Raw genomic sequence first — 26,079 nt, 5'->3', positions numbered from 1 at the left:
TTCAACATAATAAGGACTCAGTTTGTGAATTGTGTGAACATCAAGAAGAGCATGTTTCGACTTCAAATTATGTTGAAGCCAGAAATTGATCCTATAGTCCAAAGCAACAAAATGCATCAGAATCACGATGGAAAAAAAAGATACAGCTTGCCTGTCATAAATCGATCTAACATATCTATAATCACATAAATAATCCATCCCGAGAAAGTTCAGGTTGAAGAAAGGTCTCGTGATTATTCTCTTATACAGTAGAAGCAGATACATCATAACCTTTAAGAAACTCCTTAAGTTTTTCCAGTTTGCCTACTGCGGAGAGCCAATCAGTTAACACCTCCATGGTTATATAGTCGGGCTTACAAGCTTGCTCAGTCATCATATCCATCAACTCGAATGCCTTATTCAGCAAATTCTTCTCCCAAAGCCCCTTGAACAGGGCGTTGAACGTGTTGGTGTTCGGTTTCACTCCTCTTGCAATCATATCATCCATTAGAGAGGCTGCCCGCTCCACCTCGCCCTTCTTGCATAACGCGTCTATCAGGATATTATAAATCACGGTATTTGGTGGGATGCGTGAAGAAGATGACCTCATCTCTTCAAAGATCTTCATGGCTTCTTCGACTTCATCAATCAAGCAGTAGGCATGAATTAATGACCCACAGGTAACAACTGTGGGAGAAAGGCCCTCGCTCTTCATCTGCCCTATCAATTTACGGGCCCTCACGAAATCCTTGAGCTTGCTGGAGAATGCAATCAGAGTGTTGTAAGTGACGGCATCCCGTTTAACTCCTGCCTTCTCCATCTCATCGAATAACTCGTATGCCACAGTGGCTTTATTCCTCTTGCAGAAACCGCTAATAAGGGCATTGTAGCAGGCAATGTCGAGAGAGAAGCCCGCCTCCTTCAACTTCGATACCACCCTGCTCGCATCGTCCAGCCTCCCTGCCAAGGCCAAACCAGAGATCAACGCGTAGTAGACGATAGCATCTGGAGCAATTCCTGATTCATTAGACATCTCATCAAACAATTCCATCGCTTTAGCAAAATTGTTGACCCCACAGAAGGCACTAATCAGGGACGTGTAGGTCTTAGCATTAGGAGCCAAACCCCTCCCCTGCATCTCCCTTAGTAAGTTGACGGCGCTGTTGACCTGCCCGTGCCTGGACATCCCATCAACTAATATATTGAGACTGATCTTGTTTGGCCCCAGCCCTTCCTCGGCCATCTGATCAAAGAGCATACGGGCACGTTCAATCTCACCAGACTTACAGTAACCGTCCATCAGGCAGTTATAAGTGATTGTGGTGGGCGAGCAACCGGTCTGCTGCCTCATCTTCTCTAACAGCTCAAGAGCATCTCGTTGCCTCCCGACTTTACAGAGCCCATCGATCAGAGTGTTGTAAATGACCACATCAGGTTTGACTTGGAATGAGACGCCTCTGTCGCCTTTCCCCTGCATCTGTTCGAACACCTCAAATGCATCGTCGACCCTCCGGAACTTGCAGAGATTATTAATGATGATCCCGAAAGTCACGACATTGGGCTCGATATTCATTTCTTTCATCTTCACCAAGACTTCATTCATCCTCTTAACATCCTTAACCCGACCGTACCCCGTCAAGAGGGCATTGCAGGGCCCGGCCTCCACAGGTCCACCTAATCTGAAAACTTTCTGCAAGAAATCCCACGCCTTTTCCATCTTCCCGCTCTTAGACAGCCTCGTGATCAACTGCGAGAGCTTTACGGAGTTGGGGAAAATACCGTGCTGCCCTAACTTCAGCGCCAGCTCCGCAACCTCATTGTCGGTGACACTTTCTACAAATTCCCTCCTCAACAGCGCAGAGAAAACTATCTCCCCAGTGAGATCGGAGGGGGCGTGCTCGGAGTCTGGATCAAGCATTTCGTCGAGCACCTTCAGTGCTTCACGTGTTTGGCGAGACCGGAACAGCCCATCGATGTAAGCGTTGCAAACGTGCGTGTTCTTCACTTCCGGGTCAATTTCACGGAAGACTGAGTTCAGCTCGTCGACCATAAGGGCCCGACCAAACCGGCGGAGGAGATCGACAGCGGGCTTGACCGACAGAGGAATGCCCTTCTCCCTCATCGCCCTGTAGACGGCATACAGCTTCTCCTCCGAATGGGGTTCGCAGGCGGCGAGATCGAGGATCCGCTCGCACGTTGAGCGGACGAGTGAATGGACGTGCTCCGCGAGCGGCGTGGTCCTAACGAAGTTGAGGAATCCGAGTGTCTTCTCGGTGGACTGGAGGTGGCCCGCGATGTGACGGAGACGCTTGAGGGAGTCTTTGGGGAATTCATCGGCGGGGAAGAGCAGGGATGTGAGCTCGTCCCGGTCCCAGCTGTCCTCGGGGTGCTGGAGGAGTCGGAGAGCTCGGGTGGCTGCTGGGTCATCGTCCGGAAGTGGAGCCGGGGGCGCAGGAGGGTTGGTCTCGGCGGAGAAGTGGCGGCGGAGGACGAGGAGGAGGGACTTGTCGAGAAGGGTTCGGCGAGATGTGAGGGATGATCTGAGCAGTTCGGGCACTGCCGCCGCCGCCGACCGTAGCGGGGCCATCTTTGGGTGGAAAAAGACAGAGAGACGGCGGGTGAAATTTAATTGCCTTTCTTCGAGCTAATTGCATTTCCGCCACTGAAGTTTTCCGTTTCTCTCAATTTTCCCCCATATAGTTTCAATTTTTCCAAATTTAATTCTTAGGATTATAGAATTTATCTACTGGCCTAATCTATCTAATCTACATCAATATATAAATTATAATATATAAAAGCCGAAGCGCAAAATCTGAGAGCTCCATTTGAAAACTCTTAATTTCACATTGAATTGACGTTTCACTTTCAGTTCAACGAATTTGACTATATTTTTTTTAATCATATTCGACATATTTTGATTATTCGTCCATACTATTTACAATTAGTAATATATATAATTATTTTCTTCAAAAAATTAAAAAATATTTCTCGATAATTTGAAAGAAATCCTCGATATAAGTGATATTATTTAAAGTTCAATATACCAAATGCCCTATAAATACGAAATGAAAATTCTTATTTTTGCATCATCTTTTTATACACGTCAATTTTGCATACGCTTTAAATCCCCCATACTTTGTTGCATCAATGCAAATTATAAATTTATAATATATTTTTCTACGACAAGGAGTATTCGAGTTTCATCTGACTAATCTTGTAACCGCACAATGAATTCCAAGGAAACCCATGGGATAAGTCATCCAGCCACGCATGTTAACCTTCTGTTAATACTATAGGATTATTCACTCTCTATACACATGATCTTTGCATAATCATATGGCTTGATTACATATTTATTTACCATCGTGATATTTAGTTCTTTAATAAATAATTATATTTATATGGAATTGTAATGATTGTATTGTTGAATTATGAAAAACAGTGAGAAAAAATAATGAATAGTTGAGATAAAGTAATGATTATGTTGTTGCATTGAGAGAAAAGTAATGAATAGTTGACAAAGTTTAATATTAAAAATTGAATTGAATTGTAGTTAAGATAAAAAAAATATTGAAGAAAATGAGAAAAAGTAATAATTGTGTTATTGAATTGAAGATAAGTAGAATTAAATGGAATAGAGTAAAAAAAATTACTTCATTCCCAAACAAAGCCATAAAAAAATATATCACTCAACAAGCGGGTATCAACTAGTATTATGTAATTCGAACTACTCTCATTTAGGTTTTCTATTCGTGCGAGGATGAGCCGTCACGTAAGCCTTTTCGTGCGATGAACAACTGCCATGTAAACTATCTATCCTATTATATTAAGTCATCTTTGATTCTCTTCTTCCTCTGGCCCCTTTCCCACTAACTCTTTTCAATTTCCAAAAGTTCTTATTCATATTTATCTCCCATTTTTTCTCTGGCCATTAATTTATATGATTTTTGGATTTTTCTTTTGTTATTTTTCAAATAATCATTTTTTAGAAAAATGTAAATATATAATTTACTACGCAGAGCATGTAAAGTTTATCAATAGATTCTTGCTAAAATTATATAGAACTAGCTGACGATATTTCAGTAAAATTGACGTCCACGCAATGTGCGAATTACTCGACTAGCTTACATAAATATAGTCAATATTTGTCTATGGAATAGAAGGATGTGATCGTCTTGGAGTACTTCTTCAATCACTCCTCATGAACCGGTTCTGGCCATCTTATATACACTGAATCGACCTTTTGTGATATATGAAGTTGATCCAACAGTCAAAATGGACCGTTGCATTCACACTGTAAAGTTTCATAATCACCAAAGTATGGTAGTGAGTGCTTATGGAAAAATATAAAAGAAAAACCGATGAATACATTCATATGTTTTCCAAAACTCATTCGCCCTTAATGCAGTTTAAGTTTTTTGAATTAACGTGATTATCGATCTTTCGTGCACTAATTGAATTTTATGCAGAACTATGAAAGCAATAAAATATCTTAATAAATTGAAAGTTAAATATGATTATCTGTTTTAGTTTAATATATTAATATTAATAATACTAGAGGTAACATACTTGAACAGTTGCACTATACGCAAGAACTACATATAAAATAAATCAAGTATCCTGTCAATGAATAGTCATCGCTATATATATGTAAAATATATTTAATATTATAAACTTTAATACGGTAAATATAAGCCTATGACATAGATATTTATCTCTAATTCATAAGTAAAAGATTCATATAATATATGAAATATATATATATATATATATGAATATATATGAATATATTCTGTATGGCGCTCTTATTCAGTGTGTTTTGAATATCTTGTTTAACTCAAGGAAGAACACTTTGATATTTATATATGATCTCAGGCTGCAAATGCTATGCAAACTTACCCGAAGAAAATGATGCAGCCGCTTTTATTGCATTATTTCTTAATTTGAATATGCACGCGCGCGCACACACACATATATATCTAAATATGTATTCACATGCTAAATAATATGAAAAAAAAAGAACTTTTGAAAGAAAATGGTCGATGATAAATATTTTAATCATGGAAAAGTCCAAATTAACCATCTAGAAAAGCATTAAGCAAACCCAGCTCCCATTTCATCTTTTCCTCGTCTCTCCCTCTCTCTTTCTGTCAATGGCATGTGATCAGGAGGCTCCGGCAGGCCTCAAGAAGGGGGCCACGCAGCGGGCCACGCAGCTCCTGAAGCCCCTCCGAGCCTCCATCCTGGTGGCCTTCGATGGGCTGGTCAAGACTGCATGCCTCACCATCGGCGTTGGCGTCGTCTGGTCCGATAGGGCGGTCATGGCCCTAGCCACCTTGGCCGGATGCTTCTCTGGGGTCATCCTCAAGGCTGCTGTCGAGCTGGCCACCGTTTACTCCTAGTATGACGTGGAGTTAGCTTGGGCTAAGCGAGCTGGCTGGACCAGAGTGAAGAGGACCAGGCTGTCGCACCTCAGGGTGGTCGTGGCCTCCAAGGGGCTATACTATGCTGCCCGGGAGATCGCCGCCCTCGCCCTAGCCTTCTCCATCAATGTTTACCCTCCCCGGACGTGTGGCATGGTGCCTTAGACCCTAGCCGCCTTGGTTGGGATCGGGGTTCAGAGTGTGGTCCTAAAAGAAAATCATGTATTGGTCCAGGCAAATCCATTTTACTTTAAAGATAAATAAATCAAAATGTTTTTCATGCCGAGGTCTACGGCAAGGATGCTTTTGGTTGGTTCTGCTGCCACGGGGTTCAGCTTCGCATTCGCGAACTTCGTCGATCGGGTTAGCATCGTGTTTTGATCTCTATGTTTGATTGAAAATTTAGTCAAATATTATGTAATTTGCGATGACTGAGTTTGTTGTCTTTCTAAGTCGTATATTTTCTTTAATAATATGTTGAGGTTATATCACACCCTATTAAATGGGGGTAGAACCGTAAATGTTTAATAAATTAGTATGTCATATAAAAATTCAATAATATTACTTATTATTGTTATTAAGGAAAATATATCCAAAAAATATTAAAAAGAAATTCTAATCATTTATGGTTATTTTAAAAGCAATAGTTAATTTATTAGTAAACATATATAAATAATTTTAAAGACATTAAGAATTGTTAACTTTACTTAATTAATTTTAATAATCATTATTAGCTTTATAAAAATTAAATTAGGTAAATCTCTCATCGAACTGATTAGTCATTTTACAAAACTTAATAAATGAAATATGAGTGAGAAAAAGACAATTGCAAACACTTAATTAATGTTAAAATTGTATAGACACTATGATTTTCCATTAATAATAAAGTAGCAAAGATTTTTTTTATTTTATAACTATTTTCTTATAAATTGAATTGATAATTGGGATCATCTCTATGAAATATTTTATACGAATTATTTGCTTATGAGCTTTAATTAGTATTATCTAGCATGGGCATGAAATCAATCGTATTAAAGTTTATATAATGTAAAAACAAATTTTCTATTTTCTATATATTAATATAAATATAAATAATATTAATAGTTGTCTTAATATCTAATGTTTAATAATAAATTTTCTTTACAAAATTTGTGCAACGCACAGGTTTAATAGCCTAGTTATATATATATATAGATGACATTGAATCTGTCCAATTTTTGCTCTCTCATTTGCTTGCATTTCGTGAATGCAGGCAAAGTTTGCTCGTGACATAGAAGGTTTTAGGGTTTTAGATGGAAGAACTCGAAGGGAGGGACATGCGAATGCACTTATATTATTATTATGCTTTAAGCTTATTGTTGTGTTCGTTAGTCTTACTTTTGTGATTAGGAAAATGCCTGCGCGAGGCCGCAGATCAGAATTTTTTTTTCACAAATTTGTTGATTTGTTTAAGTAGTTTGTAATAATTAATGTATAGTATAATTGAAATTTCAATATTTCATTTACTGGAAAAAAAGATTTCAATAGTTCTAAATTATCATGATCGTCAATATGATAGGTCTAAGTGGTTTGCTAATTTTAGATAGACGAACTTTTTTATAGTAGGTTTGATATTTATTAAAAGTATGTCGTGACAAGGACCAACTTAATAACCAGACAAAAATTAGTCTTAGTCAATATGTTAGTCTAGAATTTCATTTCACCATAAAAATAAGGACATTTCTAGCACCACAAATTAAAAGAGATTATATAAGTAGGTGATGAATTAAAATAGGCTTTTTATCAATGCGAATTAGTTTTAGGTGAATAGGCTTCAAGTATGAATTTCAATATACTTTTTTTAATTAAAATTTTAAATTTAGATATGTTTTATATATTTATTTTTATAAAATGAAATCTCACTATAAAAGAAGAATTGGTGAGGTTGGTGAACTGTTGGATAGGTTTCATTTTTTTATATATTTTCTAATTTGGATATGTTTTATTTTTTATATATTTATTATTTTCATTTTGTGAAATGTTTATGAATTGTTAAACTGTGATGACATTTGGAGTTTAGGATTTTAAGTTATGCTTTATAATTTTATTAATCAATTCAGTTTGGTTGGCGGAAATGGAGTACAATTCATTTGGATGTTTTCTTTTTTCCTTTTAATACGGTTTTCAAATATGGTTCGCTAGATTTTTGTCCAAAGTATTTAAGATGATTGTAGTTCATATTGAAAAGTCATACCGGACGATCCCGTGCCCACTCCTAGTACTAGGGCCTTGCGAACGGCCACCTAGCACCCTAGATCGTCAAGAGCCTCCATATTAATAGATTTATCAAAAACTCGAAACACCGAAATCATAATAGACACACAATCTCAAGGAAAAGACTAAAGAAAATAAAAAAAGAATTAGGATGAAATTGAAAAGTTTAAGGATTGACACTTAATAAGATTGAGGTTATTAAGTCAAAGATGGTCAATGGGATGGAATGTCCATTTTTTTTGTCAAGAATGGGGTGGAGTGTCCATTTTCTTCAAGAATGGAGTGGAATGGCATTTAGCAAAATCCCAAAGGAGATTAGTGTCCTTTAGCCATTAATTTAATACGAACTTATAAAGTTCCAATTAATAGGTCATGTATGTTGCTCCAATTAATATGTCGTGCATGTTGCTCCATCGTCTAATTCGAAGTGCTAAAAAAGGCGGTTTCGATTAAAATGATGCAACGTGGCATATATCTTACCTGAGAATCAAGAGATTTCATATTTAATTATCGCAATGGAATTACCTATACCCCTTTATTCAACTTTTCATATTTTTTTCAGTGTATTCCTGGCATCCGGAAGCTCAATAGGTCACAACTAATTTAATTCGAGTTGATTGGTCCACTAACAAATAAAGTTTTCCTAATCAAGAATTTTCTTCACCCATAAGACTTGAACTCGTGACCTTGCTTATGGCGAGTAAGCGCCGAACCGTTTGAACCAACCATTGTTGGTGGCTTTTTAATTTTTTTTTTATACTAGACCTATCAACTTCCCACATAAAATATAAGGAAAAAAATTACGTAGTGATGTTTTGATCTCGATGTTATTTATCACTATGTTTTTTACACTAGGGAATGATGCCCTGAGCTTTGCCGTGGTGTCAGAAAATTGCATTGATAAATTCGCTACAAGATTATGAAGATATGATTATATAAATTGAACTATTGAATATCTTAGTGTTTTCTCGTTTTATTGTGAGAATATTGAATAATAAAAATAGAATTATAATCAGTTTATATAAATTGAACTATTCAACAAAATTACATTTGCATTTTCAAATCATATAATTGAAGTTTTAACCAATATCAAACATAAACAATGCATAAGTTTAAAAGAACTAAAATGATGCATGCATTGTATTGCAAAATCGTGTTGAATTCCGCAACTTAATTTAATTATGTTAATAATATTGTTCTAGGTTGACTTTTTAGTGGAATTTTTCTTTCGTGATTAATTCGCACTCGCCTATCTAATGCTTTCTTTTTTCTAATGGTATTGTCTTTTTCTAGTATGATATTAGAAATTTATACGTAGATTATGGTAAAAACTTCACTTTTATAGAAGATGGCATGTTAGTTAATTTTATTATCTCTAAAATATGTAATATTGAAATTCTTTGAGAGAATTTTCTAAAATAAAAGGTGGGACATTTGCTTTCTTTGGTTTAACTTTATATTTTACCGTATTAAGTTTAGGGTCTTCTTTGTAATCGAGCAAAAAAAAAAGGGAAGGGACAAAAACAAAAAAATCCATCAAAAATTTGTGGGCAAACCATAAAAATTAGAAAAGAAAAGGGCAACAAGAAGAAAAAAGAAAGGATGACATGCGTCGTGATGTACTTGTTTACTATAAAAATAATAATAATAATATAAAAAAGAAAAAATTTAATTGTTTGACAAGTGTACATAATGAACAAGAGTTTTAGTTATATAAGACTAGGAGCAAGGTCGTGCTTCGTTGCGACAGCGCAATTACAGTGTAGGAGTATATATTATATATTTATATTATTACTAGTATTATTATATTACATTGTTTTTGTTAAAGACCATCATTGTTTTTGTAAAAGACCATTATGTTGTGTTAAGCACAAAATATTCAATTTCCCTAGAACCAAAAGCTAATTCAACAGTTTCAATTAGTTTTATTATTTTATTGAATAAAACTTCCAATGATTGGATATAATACATGAAATATTAAAGATTTACATATATATATATGTATATTTATATATTAACAAAATTTGAATACTAAAAATATTATCAATTTGTTGTTTTTAAGTATTGGGTGGATATCTATTACCTTATTGAGAGGTGGAAGGATTTAAATAGAGAAAATATGTTAGAAAAAGGGAAAAGAGAAGGGAAAAAATGTAAATATTTTATATTAGTTGCAAATATTATATATATATATATATCGTTATTTCATATATCACAATACCATACGATAATGTTTTTGCGAAACATCTATGCTATAAAACAGCAAGTGTAATATGACGGAACCAAAATTTACTGCCACAATGCTAGTCCAAAATATATAGATACTTGAATTCATCAATAAATTTAATGAAATTAAAAAATTATATAAAAATATTTTTTTAGGGATGATTAGTAAAGATTTATAAATTTATTACTTATGATGTTATAAAAATATTTTACTTATGATGTAGAGATAGAAAGAAGGATCTAATGCTAATAAAGTTTCCTTAAAAAAAAGAAAAATAAAAGAAAGAATTGCGAGATCAGTGAGAGATCAAGATGTCATAATTGAAAACATTCTCCTCTAATTTTATGTAAACAAAAGTTACGCATGATATCATTTTGAGGAAAATAAATATGCACGTGAGTATCAAAATGATATTCCACTCTAGTTTTACAGGACTTGATATGTGTAGTTAAATCTAGATGTAGCTAAGATATGAACTTTGAAAATTTTTTGGTGGGTGTGAGAAGAAATCAAAAGAATGAATAAAGATGAAAAACATTTACAGTTTATTGGGAAAATGTTAAAAATAAGGAAAGAAAAGGGTAAAAATGGGAAAAAAAAAGGGAAATAAAGGACAAGGGTTCTGATTTCCTTGTAAAGTACAGTAAACAATAGATTTAGTATATTTAAGATAAGATAAAATATTTAAGATTAAGATAAGATTGCAACGCGAGATAGGTCTCAAATTTGTCATCGTACTGAAGTGTTTGGAACCAAAGTGACGCTAGTACCGTTCTCTTCTCCCATAATTCTTAACTTTTAAAGAAACTCACAACTGCAGTAAAATCCTTGCCCATAATATGGGGGTTAAAACCATCAGGCTCGAGGGCTCCATGTGCCTCAGAGAAACTAAGGTGCAATCACTATAAAAGTTGTATTATTCATGCAAATAAATACTTTAAACTATACTTAAACAGTTTAATTTTAAATGAACTACACCTCTGTCGAGTGAGTTATATGTATTTTAATAAAATAGTTTGGGCAGACTTTTAGTAAACTACTTATATTTGAAGTAAATTGCATGGATTTTGAAGAGACTTTACTTACATTGTTTGCAAATTACATGAATTTTGAGAGAATTAACTGGAATTTTTAGTATTCAGCAGACAAAAAAAACTTAAATGTTTAGTAAAATAGTGAAATATTTAAATGCATCATGCCATTATTTTTGGTGAAGTACAACCTCTAACATTAAGATCAGTTTAATTGGCATTAGCTGTCCCAACTTACCCAAGGGTCATCATACTGGTACAGATAGAACTTTCCGTAAAATATAGTTCAAAACCTACTCTCCCAGTACATCCAGAAACCTTCAAAACATATTTCCCTAACCCATCCAGAACCCGTCTCATGATTCGTCCATTATCAAACCGAACGTAGGACTGGAGGTGATTGACCGTGCATGGAACCAAATGTGGGGCGAGCTAGATGCGATTGACCGTGTTTAGAGAATTGTTTTACACCTTTTATGATTCGAATGTAATATACACGGGCCTTAATTGCCATCGTTCCAGCTCAGTTTTCCTAGCAAATGTTCTGATGAGTAACTATCATAGATCAACCTGGGATCACTCCAGGCATGAATCCCTTCGTGTTACTCCTGTTCTCGTTTGATCCGAAGCTTTGAAGTTCTTCAATCAGATATTGCCTTCTCATTCATTCAATCTCCGTCAGTGCACAAACAGTTTTTCTCTCCCTGTTATAGCATCCTAACAGGATGCAAATGCACAATGTACAATGTAGTGTAACAAAAACACACCCGCACAAAAGCATATGAATCCATCTAAATCTGATAACCAGTTATAACATTTTCAAACGCTCAACCGAAAAGAATGCAACTCCCATGCGGGAACAAAAAGTGCCAATCAGATTAACCTGTTCAACATTTTTTTCGCGATAAACATAAAGATCACGTTATCTGAAAATTCGTTCAGCATTTAACTCAAGAGCGATAACCTCGACAATTCTCATAACATGCCTAAACTTATGTACCAATCACAGATATAATCACTAAACTTCACATTAACAAGCCGCATGGCGGAAAGGTCCAACACTCTCATACTACGCTACTACAAAATGCCGATTCAGATTCTGAAGCCTATCTCGGGAAAGTAAAACATCCATGTTGATACAAGCTGCAAGAGATTTTGGAATGGAATGGGTGTTGAGAGTGAGCAGAAGGAAATGACCGTAACATGATAGTCTCCCCGTCACCGAGCTCGGATACAGAACCTGCCAAAGAAAAAAAGTAGCATAAACCCACAACTGTACATCACTGGAACTTTCAAATTGAAAGCCAAGATAAAACCTTTTATGAGAGAATCTCATCTGACTAGAAGATAACAAGACAAGCGGAGATAATATCTCCATGATAGCATATGATATCCATAGATTGAGCATACGATTCAATAGACAAGCAAAAGCAGAGAAGTTTCAAATACAGATAACTCCTTTTGAAAATCTGAAATGTTAATTAGCCAAACAACATTCTAAACCAGCAAGCAAGCTGCTCTGTGCAGCTTAGGACGAGCCTCCAGAGAATGTTACTATTTGACTAAAGATAAGATAGAGGAAGAGTCAATCTTCCATTGAGAAAGCTCGCAAAGGATACCCAACTGAAAGAGGTGAAAACCGAACTTGACCCACATGGTTAAACTAATCTATTTTAGGGATTGGAGGCAAAAGGAGGGGAGGGGAGTTGGACCTCTGAACTGAGGTTTGCTGTACAATAGCATGAAGCCTATCACCTAGTAAGTAAAGATACTTATTTAAACGTAGAGGGTAGAGCTATATCCTTCGAAACTCATGCTGAATATTAGTCTGAAGAAGAAGAACGACCACAGAAAATTCTTGTCCCCCCTCATATTTTGGCAAATGCAGAGGGTTGTTGTTCAGCATAAAACAACATTTTCCAAACATGGAAGTTAGTACAGCTGCATTTCAATGTCTATCATGTATAATATCAAGCTGCTTATTCTGAAAATGAACCATACCGAAGTCCAAGTTTACTAGAAGAGGAACTAGAGTCCGTTGCGCAGATATAGATCATGAGTTCATAGAAAGGTAATACTGTTATCATGTTGACTCCATATAACGAGAATCGACAAAAGTATGGCTACTTATTGAGTTTGGGAAAGCTCTTCCTAATCTGAAATGATCGCCATAAGATGTTCTGTGCAACTTGCAAGTCAAACATGACTCACATACAGAGCTGAAGCCCCTAGCAATATGAATCCTCTATTGCTACTTTCAATCGACTAGTTCAACTACTATCTTTGCAGCAACAATCTAGTACAATGCCAAGAATCCAAGAGAGGCTGCATCTCTTGTATGTGCTAATCACCAGACAAATACGCAAAACACCTCGGAAGCTTCTTAGTGCATAAAATGAAACTCATTGTTAACACCCAAAAGCATCCAATGGAGATACCGAAAGTTCAAAACTCACAAAAGTATCCCAGACATCATATCAGAAACAAGATAAACACAATTGATAATACGAATAAAGAGGTACAGCAGGGCGTACCAAGTTACTGCTGTGGAGGCTGCTGTTGAGCATTTGGTGGTGGCGGCATCCCTGGTCTTGGCGGGCCAAAAACTGGAACACCACCACCAGGTGGAGGTGGCATCCCAGGCCGTGGAGGTGGCGGTGCAGGCATCCCAGGCCGTGGGGGACCTGGTGGCCCTCTCATCATTGCTGCCTGAGGGGGCGGAACCATAGGTGGCCTCTGTCCATACTGCTGAGGTGGAACAGGGAACTGTGGAGGAGGTCCCGGCCTACCCGGGTACTGCCCAGGAGGTGGGACAGGACCAGGAGGGCCACGACCCATTGGCGGTGGACCCTGTCCAAAGTTCGGCGGCATCTGCGACGGAGGCCGGATCACGGGTGCCGCAGGGTAACTAACAGGCGGAGCAGAGAGCTGCGGCACCGGTGGACGGGACATCTGAGGCTGCATCATCCCTGGGGACGGGCCACCGACTCCGCGGACCGGGCCAGCAAGGCCAGGCTGAGCCTGCACGAGCGGAGCGGTAGGAACACCACGGCCGGCGGCACGGCCAATCCCGGGTCCGGCCATCGCAGCAGCGGAGACAGCCTTGGAGCGGGACTCATCGGGCGGAGGAGGGCCCTCGACGGTCATCGAGATGACCTCCTCGCCCCGGAGCAGAACAAGCCCTAGGGTCCTGCGCTCCTCCCGCTCCTCGTTCTTCTTCGCTCCCTTAGCGGGAGGGAGCTTGCGGAACTCCTCGCAGTCGCCGAGGACAAGGTTCATGTGCCGGTCGAAGGCCATGAACTTTCCGACCAGCTGACGGCCGTCCTGGATGATCACCCGCATCCGGTAATTGATGTACTGGAGCATCTTCGAGCTCTTTGACATCGACATTGTGGAAGAGCTCTCGGAACCTCACAGATCTATGGTTTCGTGAAGAATGGAGGGAAGAAGACAAGGTTCCGCTGGTGGTGGAGAGGCAATGGCTAGGGTTCGCAGCGGCGGACGACAGTCATCGACTAGGGTTTTGGGCAGGGCTTAGCAGAGAGAAAGAGACCGCGAGAGGAGGAGAGAGAGAATTGGTGGGAAGTCGAACTTTAATTGATGAAAACGGTGCGTTTTAATGGGTAAACGTTCAACTTTTCTCGCCGTCAACTTCTCCGTCCAATTCGAGACGTCAAGGAGAATTCTGAAATTTTCAGGAAATAAAGGGACCGAATTGGAATTTCCCCAAACTTCTTCTCCTTCTCCACCATTCGTCTCCACTGAGCTTTGGTCCGTATTATCCGGAAAATCTCCATTGTCGAGCTCGGGTCCTCTCCAGTCCTTCCATGGCGGCCTCTGCTTCCCCCCACCTCTATTCTCCTCTCCTTTCCCACAAGACTCACAGACTCGTCCCCTTTCACCTCCCTGTGCCACACATTTTCACGCGACAGTGTCACCGGTGCGGTGTCTCGGCCCCCTTTTCCCGCCAAAACGCCAACCACCTCAGGAAGGTGCAATTTCGACCGCCGATGGCAATGGCTGAAGCGCCTTCGAACAGAGAGCCCATGGTTCCTCCGTACAACGTCCTCATCACCGGTTCTACAAAGGGTCGGAAGAAGGAATTCATCTCTCTCAGTATATCTATTCTGGAATTGAGTGGAGTCGCTTGAACTAAAGTTTACATTTTTATCTCTTTGATTTGATGGATTCAGGCATCGGCCATGCATTGGCGAAGGAGTTTCTGAAAGCAGGAGACAATGTGCTGATCTGTTCAAGATCCGGTAATGACAAGGACCTCTGACATGATCTTCTCTTGCCCATAAGCTTTATAGTCTTCAAATTTTCTCCTTACTGGGTGGACTCAGTTCAGTTGCTTTACAGTAACTCGGTCAAGATATCAATAGCAAAAGCTCAATCATGTTTTGATAAGAATTTTGCAAATTATGATTCGATAAGTATGTCAGTGACTCTGCAGCATGGAGGCGTTTGGACTTGCTTTATGGATGAAAGATTTTTTGAAATTATGTCTTGAGGGGTGTAATAGGTCGAGTTTTCACGATTCAGCTCCCTTTAATGTATTGTTTGGTGTGGAATTTGCGGGCAAAGTCAACTGAATGAAGAAGCAACAGAGCTATTTAGCCACTTGGGGTTGATACAAATGGATGCTTCTGGAAATGGAAAAAATTTTAAGCTTGAGTGAACACGAACGAGGTCGTTCGCCTAAGAGGGTTGTACGGACTTTATGAAGAATAAACACGTGTTATTAGTAATGAAAGATATTAACTTAGAAAAAAGCGTGGTATTAACTTGTTTAAATCTCTGCAGCGGAGCGCATGGAATCTGCTGTTCAGGTTCTAAGAGATGAATTTGGAGAGCACCGTGTGTGGGTACCCTCTTCCTGACTTGTGTTTGCCTTAGAGCTTCTTCACTTAATTTTGCATGTTCTTCTTGCTCTCTACGTAGTCCTGGCATTAGCTGGTATCATTGTTCATCTCCTTTGAACAGGGTACAAAGTGCGATGTTAGCAAAGGCCAGGATGTGAAGAATTTAGTAGCATTTGCGCAGGAGAAGATGAAGCACATAGATATATGGGTAAATGACAATACATTCTTCAGTTATAATACTTATCTCTTTTCCAATATGTTAGTCTCCAAATTGTAACGTTTCTCAACAAACTCGAGATCATTTGATGTAAATGTAGGTAAAGCTTTTTTCCCCCCGTATCGGGGCTGAGAAAATATCTGTCCATTTATTATATACAAGGACTGTTGTTTACTTCCTTTTTAAGTGTCTGTGAAAGAGCTGTTTTTAACTCATTTTATCACTTTTTTCAGTTGTCCATACTATTCTTTAGTGCTCCTAAGTACTTATAAACTTCTTCTATGCTGCCAGACATGCTAATTTGTGTGCAATCCTCCCTTGTAATCATTGTTGATAAGTTATCATTGGTCCACATAAGCTTAACACTACTCTTGAAACACCCGCAGATTAATAATGCAGGATCAAATGCATATAGCTATAAACCACTGGCAGAAGCTTCAGATGACGACCTATTGTGAGCTTTTAATAAACTCTTCTCTGCCTATTCAGACCTGCTCATTTTGTAGATTTCCTTTACATATAGAAAATAATTCTCTATTTTTTTCTGCTATAATGCAGAGAAGTTGTTTCTACTAATACCCTTGGATTGATGCTGTGCTGTCGAGAGGTAAAAGCGGCATTATTTGGCTAAGTATATTGTTGCACTATTCCATATATTTCAAGCTTTTAGGCAATTAGACCGTCTTTTTGCCCTGAAGGCAATTAATATGATGCTGAAACAACCACGAGGCGGCCATATCTTCAACATGGATGGTGCTGGCTCAGATGGAAGACCAACACCCAGGTAAATTAGCTTGGCATCTTTCTGTATCAGCTAACTTATAATTTTTGCTTTATGATTTGTAATTGGTCTATGCTTAGGGTATTTAAACAAGTTGATCCGATTCATCTTTTATGCACTTGATACAGGTTTGCTGCATATGGAGCTACTAAAAGAAGCGTGGTACATTTGACGAAATCCTTACAGGTACGAGCTCTCTTTAGTTCTTGAACTCGTCTTTCTTTTTGTTGCACTTCCGAAGCTCACATGATACCATATGCCATTGTATGTGTTTTGGTTTTGTTGGGCATGTTTGAATTACACTGTATTTGATCGAAATTTTAGTGATATTTCTGGATCAGAATAACTTTCTGCATGCAGTTCAATTTCTTGCCTGCAAAAATATTGTAATTCAAACAGCATGCAGTTTCCCTAAGCATTTTTTATCTATGGATGGATGATGACTGGACTGATACTTTTGCAGGCAGAGCTGCAGATGCAAGACCTGAAAAATGTTCTTGTACATAATCTCTCAGTATGTTCTAATCCAGTTTCCGATTCTTCATATCAATCCTTTTTCAAATACTGACACATCCTGCAGATTTTCATTGCCTATTAGATTAACTGATTCCAATATAAACTTTGCAGCCGGGAATGGTCACCACTGATCTTCTCATGTCTGGTGCTACCACGAAGCAGGTTCCACCAGCTTCAAATTCTTCTTTCTTAATTTTGTCCTTTTGCTGCCTCAATTTTGTTATATCAAAGCATGTTTTGTATAATGCAGGCAAAGTTTTTCATCAATATTCTGGCGGAACCACCTGAAGTGGTAAAATTTTCTTACCATGAAGTAGAAATCTGCATTTTACTGTCCGGTCGATAAATCTTGTGTATCAAGTCAATCATTAGAAACAGTGTCTCATGGTTCAGTTGATGAACCATGAGTGACGGATGGAACCTTTTGATGATCTACCTAAGAAACTGGCCAGTATCAATTTTTTGACTCCGTTCTGTGTTCCATATGGTTCCTCAATCCACAGTTACTTCACTGTTCTGAGATTTCTTACTTTGCCTCATGTTACTTTATTCCTTTGGTGGAATCATTCGCAGGTCGCTGAATACCTTGTCCCGAGCATCCGATCTACACTGAGCAATGGATCGCAAAAACCAACTTATATCCGTTTCCTCACTGGGATCAAAGCCTACACCCAGATTTTTTCAGTTAAGTGAATGACCGATTCCTGTGGGAGGTGGGAGGGAAATGAGAGTTTTCAATTGTCGATCTTCTCATCATAGCCGAGCCAGATGAGTAATGTTCATGTTGCTTCATGCAGAGAATTGCTTTTGGAGCACGAAGAAATCGTTATTTGCTCGAAGACTGAAAGGCATCAATGTGGTTTTCAGACCGATTCTTTAGAATCTCCAGCAGCACTTGTATTATGGCCATTCCATTTTGTAGTTATCATGGATATTCTGTGTTATGGACTGGAACATTGCATCTTTCTTCTGAGGCATATTGAACATTTTCTATTCATATCGTCGGAAAAATTGTGACGAAGGAAGAGGAAATTCATCACATGGATGAAGAGAATAACAAAAGAAACAATACTTGTATTGTAGAAGTATCAACTATAATTTTAAATTCTTTAACGTAAACAATATATATAATGTACATTCAATGTACACTCAATGTACTTATGAAACTACAAATACTGCAAAGCTATAAGTTACAAACCCTAAAGTTTAACAAAGACTATCCTTCGGATAGCTAACACCGGAAAATCGGCAACAGAGAGATATGCCCATCTCGAGGTGCTGAAAGAATTACTATACCTTATCTTACAACCCAAACAAAAGACCCGAAAAAAAAAAAAAAAAAATTTCTCTCCTTGTCATCTCTGATGAGGTTCCAAGATTGGATTCATCTCTATTTCTATAGCTCCGTGACCTCTCAGATTCCCGAACTTCTCGGCCTCTCTTGCTATTTGAATATCACAGGGGAAGTAGTATTGGTAAATAAACTTTACAACAAAATGAGGGACGAGAGCTGCTATTACGATAATGAGCAAGCACCACCAAAATACTGGTGTACCCCCAATATGGAAGATGGCCCTGTCGATTGAAAAACCAAAGAATTTATCAGTGTCTATTTTATCCGTCACACAACCGGAAACTGAGATGAAGTTGCCCAGAAAATGAAATAGTTAGTGGACCAGTACTTAAGGCAGGAAGAACAAAGCTTCACGTACCAGTAACCAGGCATCATAGGAATGGCATCGATGCAAACCACACATATCCATGTGGCAACAATCGAGCCCCAGATGGCCGCATGGGTGATCCATGTCCACCTCACCACGTCCATTGCCAGATGCAAATTCACCAATATGACTGCCGCGAGGGTCCACAGATCCCCAATGCTCGGGGCATCGATCGTGCTGTTCCAGTATGCTAAAAGGGGGACGAAGAAAGCTACTACACTCTGCCACAAGGTGTCCACCATCGTGAGCCAAAAGAGCTTTGAGTTGTACGCCTCTTGCCTGTGGCCCGCTCCGTACAGCTGAGGGTGCTTCAAGAGGGTCCTCTTGCTGAGGTCCTTGTCGAGAATCCCGACCACTATCGTGGGGACAGAAGTATAAATGATGGAGTAGAGCATGCTGCTCCACTCATTGATTGCCGTCGTAAGAGTGAAGCAAGTGAAGAGCACGTACCTGCAAAAGAGCAAAATGTTACCATCTACTGATGAATTACGAGTAGACCATAATATATCTAATCAATGGGGGTTGTCAGTGAGCCAAGCTACTTTTTTATCGAGATCATTCAATTCTGACCTCTAATATACAATTACTAGTTAGAGGCTCACTAACCATATTGCGCTTCCCTTATATTATCAATTTTCAGATTCTAATATCACAAATAGAGCCAATTTCAATTAATTATATATCTCATATTCAACTTCCAATGGTCTCAAGCTTCGAGCTCAACAAGTCAAAGAGGAAAATCAGGCAGGCCAAGTCAAGCTCAAGTCTATCTAGTTTAACTTTGGACCAAGTTGCAAGCTTGAGGGCGGGACTCAATCCTATCAACGGTAAGGCTATTCAGCTCAACTAGAAAACTAGGTTATCAGCACGTTTCAAGAATAATTGCTGATTGTATTATTGTACTGAAGAATACGGCAGAATTGGTGGTGAGGGAAATGCTTACCAAAACAGGATGAGAACAAAAACTGCATTTCTGTAGAAGTTGTAGAGTATCATGTAGCCCATTCGCTGGTAATTCCAGTGACCATGTACCAGTAGAAGGGGAACCAAGAATCTGAACTGTCCCATTGCAAAGTCCGAGGCCATGACAGCCTGCCGACCCTCTTGCCCGGAAATGCCAACCCCAACATCAGCACATTGGATCATTGATACATCATTAGCACCTGCCAGGTGTCCAGTAGAAAAATCTAAGTTGAACCCAAAAAACAAAATTATGGAAAAACAATGACCTCACAGGTTATGAAATTTTTCTCCTCCATTTTTTCCCCACCATATTTTGACGGGTTTAATACCAGTACATGAATGCCCCACAAGCCCCATGGAATCAGGCAAAGTCTGAGCCTGTTCACGAAGCCCATATGGGTGGTCATTCTTTGTTTACATAGCCTCAGTCCGCCCATTTTAACCACTCGACCAACTCGCGGCGATTGTTAGTTAAAAGTTCTCAATTTTGCAAGTTTCTTTATCAAGAAAATCCAAAACGGAGGAAGGGCAAACACAGGCTGAGCTGCAGCTCAGGTAATTTTTGGTTTACTAAACACTTGTTAGTTTTCTTATGAACTACAACATAGAATGAAGAAGAATTTTTGGCACATGAAAACTGAAAATTGAAAAAGCTTTTCCTGTACCAAACAGGTCCTCTGCTCTCTTCTCCCAAATTTGGTCTCTAATAACAACCAATTCCACAGAATTGAATAGTTGAAAATTTACCGTCGCCAATGGCAAGAGTCATGTCCGAAGTCCTCTTCTTTACCAGGGCAACAATTCCTGCCTTTTGCAATGGAGCCACACGACAGCATAGCACAACAGAACACATACTGGCAAGCTTAAAGAGCTGCAAGTGACCATAACAGTCATCAGTGGAGAGAAAAACATTATTGGACAACAGAGAAGGACAACATATATCTTTCACAATGACACACCTGTTCTTCGAGTTCACTGTCAAGAACATACACAAGACTTGTGCCATCAATGATCAAGCCCACTGGGGTTATGACTGCCCCGGAGCTTCCTTCCATATTATGAGAGACAATGGACCCAGAAGTAAGCTTCTTGGCCATGACAATTGCATCATCCAAGCTCTTCCTGCAAGACTCCTTGGAGTTGCTGTTGATGACTATTTGGGTCATCTTGCTGGTAAGGAGCTTTGAGGAGTAACCAATCGAAATGGCAGTTTCTTGCTTGTCTCCAGTCAACACCCAAACCTTAATGTCTGCCATCCTAAGGGACTCTATAGCATCTGGAACCCCTTGCTGGAGCTTATCTTCGATGGCAGAGGCACCTAATACACGGAGATTGCTCTCGATATTGTTTGCGACTTTACGAAGCAGAGCAGCTCGGCCCATTAAAGCAGTGCTTGCATCCACAAAAGCAAAGTGCCACTGCTCAAACTCTGAATTGTTCAGCTCTCGCATCCCCACAACGAGAGTCCTCAGTCCCAATGAGGAGTAGGAATGGAGGTGGCCTTCGGTTGTCTGTATCACGCTCTTGTTCAAGGTTCTGTCGATGACAGAAAACATGGTTGTATCCGCACCTTTAACAAAGACCTTCACTGATTTGTCGGGACAGCCTAGAATGACCGACATCCTCTTACGATCGCTGTCAAACTCGTGCAATCCCAAAACATTGAACCTGCACTATCGGTGTTGGTTGTAACAGAAGAGAAAAAACAATTAGAAGAGAAGTCCTCTACAAGATATGAAATCAGTGAAAATCCAAGAACGATATATAAGAGAGAAACACAGAGAGAGAAATTCCAAATTACCTTTGCTTTTCTCCCCAAAAATCAATGATTATATGCCCGGATGTTCTCTCGATCAGCATAAATCCATATGCAGCTGCAGCATAAGCAAGGGCTTGCTCATCAGGAGACTCACCTTGGTAGTCAATAAGTTTCACAGAAGGGTCCGGAGTATCCACAACAAATGGCACAATCGTGTTGCAAGAAGCTAATGCAAGGAAGAAGTCATAAACATGTTTTCCTCGCTGTGACTCCCTTCCAACTTTTGCAAGTTGCAGAAGCTCGGGGTCAGTTCTGACAATCATCTTTGGCCGAAATATCATCCCATCCACTGACAGAAGGAAAGCAGAAATCAGCCAAAAAGTAGAAAAAGTAAACCTGATTAGCATCCTGAGGAAATTCTGAGGAAACAAGCATTTGTCTAACTGAAAGATACAAGGTTTTAAGCTCTCTCCAAAAAAAATACATCTAATGAGGTACAACCCAACAATAGTGACCATAGTTTGCTTGTTTGAAAGATAATGAAATGGGTTTAAACAATCAAAAGGACCCAGAATGCTCTAATAATCACACTTACAAGTCATTGCCTTATTTCTATTGCTATTCAATGATCTACCCTAGGGCCAATAAATAGCTCAAATGTATGCAAACGCAACTCACGGAACTAACACAAATATTCTTCTAAAAACTAGATAAGTGCAAAAGGTGCATTACCTTCAACTTCATGTGCAACTTGCTCACTCTGTAAATCGCCTTTACTTCCACTATAATCCACTCCCCAGATACTCGCACAACGGAACTCCATTTTGTTCTCAGTAAGTGTGCCAGTTTTGTCAGAGAACACATACTTGATCTGCCCAAGATCTTCATTAATGTTCAGTGCCCTGCATTGGAATCTCGAGTTGGAGGCCTCATCATACATTCCCCCGTCTCGGATCATGAAGTAAGCCTGACCCACACGAACAAGTTCCATTGATATGTAGAGCGAGATTGGGATCATGATTTGGAACACAATCACTGACATCAGGAATGTGAAGAATATCTCCCATCCCCAACCATAGTATTTGTAATTTTTTGGTTTTGCCTCAGAAAAGTCCTTCCTTCGGTAAAAAGGGAGGGTGTCCAAATCGTCCCTATGCCGTCTCAACCAAATGGCAGCAAACACGGAAACAATCGAACAGAGAGCTATGAGAAAAATTGACAGTATAATGATCTCCACGTTCATTCGCGTCTCAAGCCTGCTCCTTTTAGATGGGGCCCCCGAGCTATTAAGCATGGCCTTAGTCTCACGTCCTGCATGAACAGCGACCCCGATTGCCCAAGCAGTGTTTTTAAGCTCACACCCTCGAAGAATGATGTTAGAAGGCCCTAGGGACAGCCTCTTCCCATCAATCTCCATGTTTGCCTGAAACCCATATATGTTCCTGTTCGGCTTCTCACACTTGATGAAACCATTGACCTTCTCTTTCTCGGGAGTCTTTGAAAGTGTCTCCTGCTTCGCATATCGGGTCTTCAGGTTGGACTCTCCATCTAAATTAATGGTCTGGACATAGGCAATCCCAGTGGGGTCACTGGTTGAGAGGAGGACCATGTCACAAGGGAGAGTCTCGTTCGCATGAATCTTAATGATCTCTCCAACCTCTATATCCTTCCACTTCTTATCTCGAAACTCCCCGTTCACCAGAACCAAAGCCAACCTATTGTTCTCTATTCTATCAGACCGGTGCCGCCTATAGTCCTCATAGGCATCCTTAACTGCGGTGACCAGCAAGACAAATGCCAATGGCAATATTGAGGCTCCTCGCCCAAATACTGCGAGCTGGGGAAGCTGATTAAGAATAGCAATGACTAGAAAGTAAATGTATGCAACTCTATGAAACTGCTCAAATAAGTTCCTAGGCAAGAAGGTGAAGACAGAGTACTTCGCAGTCCGAATTGAGTTCCCCGCGTACTCGAACTTCTCATTCGTCCTCGCCGGGTCATTTATGTAAATCAGCCTGGCGTCCTCATCGCTGATTTCCTTCTGGGACACGCTGAAGCCCTGAGAATCCGCACCGCCCCGGGACCCATTCCGGAACTTCTTGGAGCCCGAATCGCCCAAGGTCACTTCCCGCAGTGAGTTGGGGCGGGAGAGCTTCGACTGGGCAGACGAGATGCTTCTCCGAGACGAGGAGCAGCTCGGGTAGGAGGACTCGGTCTCGTTGGGTGGGTTCGAGTCCATGGCATTGATTGCAGAGCAAGCACGAGCTGAGCTTGAGCTGGGCCCGATCGGATCAGGGGAAAAGGGCAATCAAGCGACTTCGAATGCAGGGAATATTGGGATCAAAGCAGAATCCGAAGATCTTGTGATCTCCACGACAAAAGATTGGAACTTTACAAAACTGATGCAAACCCAGAAAGCCAAAATCAATCAGTAGCCGAGACAAAACATTTACAGGGCACCCAGAAATGAATACGGTGAAGGGTCAAAACGATCAAAATCTCTCTCTTGATGGGCTTAAATCACAGCTTGTTCAATGATGCAGAGGCTTTGACAAAGAGAGAAGAGAGAGAGAGGGGTGATATCTAATGGCGGTTCAGGTACGCATTTCCTCCCTCGACGTGGTTGGGGGGGTTTCAGAATGCGTGTGCCCGGGAAGAGATTAGCAAGTCAACAATGGGAGGCAAGAGCATTTTAGAGAGAGAAAGCGAGAGAGAGAGAGGGGAGGAGGGGCGAAGAATGCAAGAAATCGGGAGGTTGGCGTAATGACGAGAGAGAAGAACATCAAAATTTCTTCTTTGCAGTAAAAATTCAACGATTCGTTGGTTGCTGGAAAAGTCTACCAATCTAGAAAGACGCAGACAGACAGCGGCAGTCTTGTGTTCGGTCTGGTTTTGAGATTGCCCTTCTAGAAGAAAAGACCGCCGGCAGCAGGGGAAGGGCGGGATTAGATTAGGAGTGGGCGAATCGAGTTGATTCTTCGGGTTCTTGTTATGTTTAATTAATTAATTAATTCGTGGGGGAGAGGTGGCTTGATTTGACTCAGAAGAAGAAAAGAGATTATGGGTGGGCCTTCAATGCTGCTTCTGCTTTGTAATATTTTCATGGCGATTTGGAGAGGGAAGACCATCATTGATCCGACGCCATTGTTGAACTGCTCGAGGTCTTAAACTTGTTCAGCGTTAATAATGGCGCTCTCCTCCACGAATCCAAGTGATATTAAAGAGATGGGACGACAATCAATTAGGTTGTTTTTTTATTTATTTAAAAAATAAAATACCGGAACTCCCTACAAAGATAAATTCAGTTCCTTGTCTTAATTTGTTAGATTGCTGTGAAGTATTTGTTAACCGGTCGATGGGGTCTGCCGTGTTACGAGCCTGCGGGTAACATAACTACTAGAATGGTCCTGATAATTTACACGTATATATTTAAATTATCACTAATGATGCGAATGATGATTAAAAAAACTCTTCAATTATATCTCATTATTAATATAAACTCGTGGTTTAATTGACTGCATAAACTCCATTATTCAGTTGCTAAAAGAAAAGGTTTTTCTTTATTTCGTGGTTCTTTTAGAAAAGCTTTGGCGGCAACTTTTCCTTAAATAAAGGAGTCTACTTTAAAATTATGTAGGGTTTTTGTGAAGTTTGGAACAATCCAACTTGATTTTGTTGATGGTAGTCCAAACAATAAATAAGTCGGAAGCCTTTACATGAAAAGGAAACTAATTATTCCTATATGGCTAATATCTATGAATACTATATATGTTGCCTATTATACATGGATACTATCCTTAATAGTTTCCATAACATCCGATGAAATGTGAATGTAAGTTCAAAACGATATAATGCATTGATTTTGTTGAGGGAAAACAAAGTAATTTTATTTTTCACGAACTCTCTCGAATGTGATCATAATTTTAAAACTTATAAATTACAAAAAAAAAAAAAAGAAGCACAAATTGAATATAGATTGATATGAGTATAAAAAGGTACATTTCTATGTGATCGTAATTTTAAAATTTATAAATTAAGAACAAAATGCACAATTTGAATATAGATTGATATGAGTATACAAGGTAGAGTAATGTAATAAAAACTCGGGATATTATTAGAATTATGCATTTTTAATTTATGATCATTTCTTTAAAAATCACGACAAGTTCTTTTTTCAGTGATAAGATATGTTCATAAGTTTAATATAATGAAATAGAAATCTTATTATCTAATAAATGAGTACGGATAGTTTTCTTTACGTATCGAACATGGAACCATAGGAAGTTCTAATTAATAAACATATCAAATTAGCCATACAAATGTAAATCTTGAAGCAGATGTGAC

The 26,079-nt window shown here is 39.3% G+C and overlaps 4 protein-coding genes across 5 annotated transcripts; 1 reads left to right on the top strand and 3 right to left on the bottom strand.

The window, feature by feature from the left end:
• Window positions 1-40: 40 nt before the first annotated feature.
• On the bottom strand, window positions 41-2,590 carry LOC116196576 (pentatricopeptide repeat-containing protein At5g28460-like). The gene has a single exon (XM_031526366.1). The coding sequence runs from the start codon at window positions 2,564-2,566 to the stop codon at window positions 242-244; it is 2,325 nt and encodes a 774-aa protein (XP_031382226.1). The 5' UTR covers window positions 2,567-2,590; the 3' UTR covers window positions 41-241.
• A 9,159-nt stretch (window positions 2,591-11,749) lies between these two features.
• Window positions 11,750-14,497, bottom strand: LOC116198035 (small nuclear ribonucleoprotein-associated protein B'). The gene is made up of 2 exons (XM_031528342.1): window positions 13,448-14,497; window positions 11,750-12,153 (listed from the first exon to the last, which is right to left on the bottom strand). Exon 1 carries the CDS (start codon window positions 14,301-14,303, stop codon window positions 13,452-13,454), a length of 852 nt encoding a protein of 283 aa, XP_031384202.1. The 5' UTR covers window positions 14,304-14,497; the 3' UTR covers window positions 11,750-12,153; window positions 13,448-13,451.
• Window positions 14,498-14,672: 175 nt separating this feature from the next.
• LOC116198033 (chlorophyll(ide) b reductase NOL, chloroplastic) lies at window positions 14,673-18,400 on the top strand. The gene is made up of 13 exons (XM_031528341.1): window positions 14,673-15,002; window positions 15,107-15,175; window positions 15,720-15,781; window positions 15,900-15,986; window positions 16,382-16,449; window positions 16,554-16,602; window positions 16,694-16,779; window positions 16,905-16,962; window positions 17,240-17,290; window positions 17,404-17,454; window positions 17,543-17,584; window positions 17,866-17,977; window positions 18,090-18,400. Exons 1-13 carry the CDS (start codon window positions 14,741-14,743, stop codon window positions 18,170-18,172), a joined length of 1,080 nt encoding a protein of 359 aa, XP_031384201.1. The 5' UTR covers window positions 14,673-14,740; the 3' UTR covers window positions 18,173-18,400.
• On the bottom strand, window positions 18,391-24,679 carry LOC116198032 (phospholipid-transporting ATPase 1). 2 transcript variants are annotated; one of them, XM_031528340.1, is made up of 8 exons: window positions 23,676-23,815; window positions 22,468-23,581; window positions 21,778-22,084; window positions 20,936-21,644; window positions 20,724-20,847; window positions 19,957-20,176; window positions 19,005-19,463; window positions 18,391-18,867 (listed from the first exon to the last, which is right to left on the bottom strand). In XM_031528340.1, exons 2-8 carry the CDS (start codon window positions 23,342-23,344, stop codon window positions 18,648-18,650), a joined length of 2,916 nt encoding a protein of 971 aa, XP_031384200.1. In that variant the 5' UTR covers window positions 23,345-23,581; window positions 23,676-23,815; the 3' UTR covers window positions 18,391-18,647. The 2 variants fall into 2 exon arrangements, with proteins under 2 accessions (XP_031384200.1, XP_031384199.1); XM_031528339.1 differs by having other exon boundaries at window positions 22,468-24,679.
• Window positions 24,680-26,079: the final 1,400 nt, after the last annotated feature.

Source organism: Punica granatum, chromosome 2 (genome assembly GCF_007655135.1).
Source record: "Punica granatum isolate Tunisia-2019 chromosome 2, ASM765513v2, whole genome shotgun sequence".
Classification (NCBI taxonomy): domain Eukaryota; kingdom Viridiplantae; phylum Streptophyta; class Magnoliopsida; order Myrtales; family Lythraceae; genus Punica; species Punica granatum.
Note: the sequence above shows the minus strand (reverse complement) of the source record. Positions and strands in the feature narration are given on the sequence as shown.

What these genes read in the sequence shown, in the direction of transcription:
- LOC116196576 (XM_031526366.1), bottom strand. Translation starts at nt 2,566, where the DNA reads ATGGCCCCGCTACGGTCGGCGGCGGCGGCAGTGCCCGAACTGCTCAGA.
- LOC116198035 (XM_031528342.1), bottom strand. Translation starts at nt 14,303, where the DNA reads ATGTCGATGTCAAAGAGCTCGAAGATGCTCCAGTACATCAATTACCGG.
- LOC116198033 (XM_031528341.1), top strand. Translation starts at nt 14,741, where the DNA reads ATGGCGGCCTCTGCTTCCCCCCACCTCTATTCTCCTCTCCTTTCCCAC. An exon ending in CTGGTGCTACCACGAAGCAG is followed by an intron (nt 17,455 to 17,542) that starts GTTCCACCAGCT and finishes TGTATAATGCAG; the next exon opens with GCAAAGTTTTTCATCAATAT. An exon ending in CTACACCCAGATTTTTTCAG is followed by an intron (nt 17,978 to 18,089) that starts TTAAGTGAATGA and finishes TGCTTCATGCAG; the next exon opens with AGAATTGCTTTTGGAGCACG.
- LOC116198032 (XM_031528339.1), bottom strand. Translation starts at nt 23,974, where the DNA reads ATGGACTCGAACCCACCCAACGAGACCGAGTCCTCCTACCCGAGCTGC. An exon ending in TTTTGGGGAGAAAAGCAAAG is followed by an intron (nt 21,645 to 21,777) that starts GTAATTTGGAAT and finishes CCGATAGTGCAG; the next exon opens with GTTCAATGTTTTGGGATTGC. An exon ending in GACTCTTGCCATTGGCGACG is followed by an intron (nt 20,177 to 20,723) that starts GTAAATTTTCAA and finishes GACACCTGGCAG; the next exon opens with GTGCTAATGATGTATCAATG.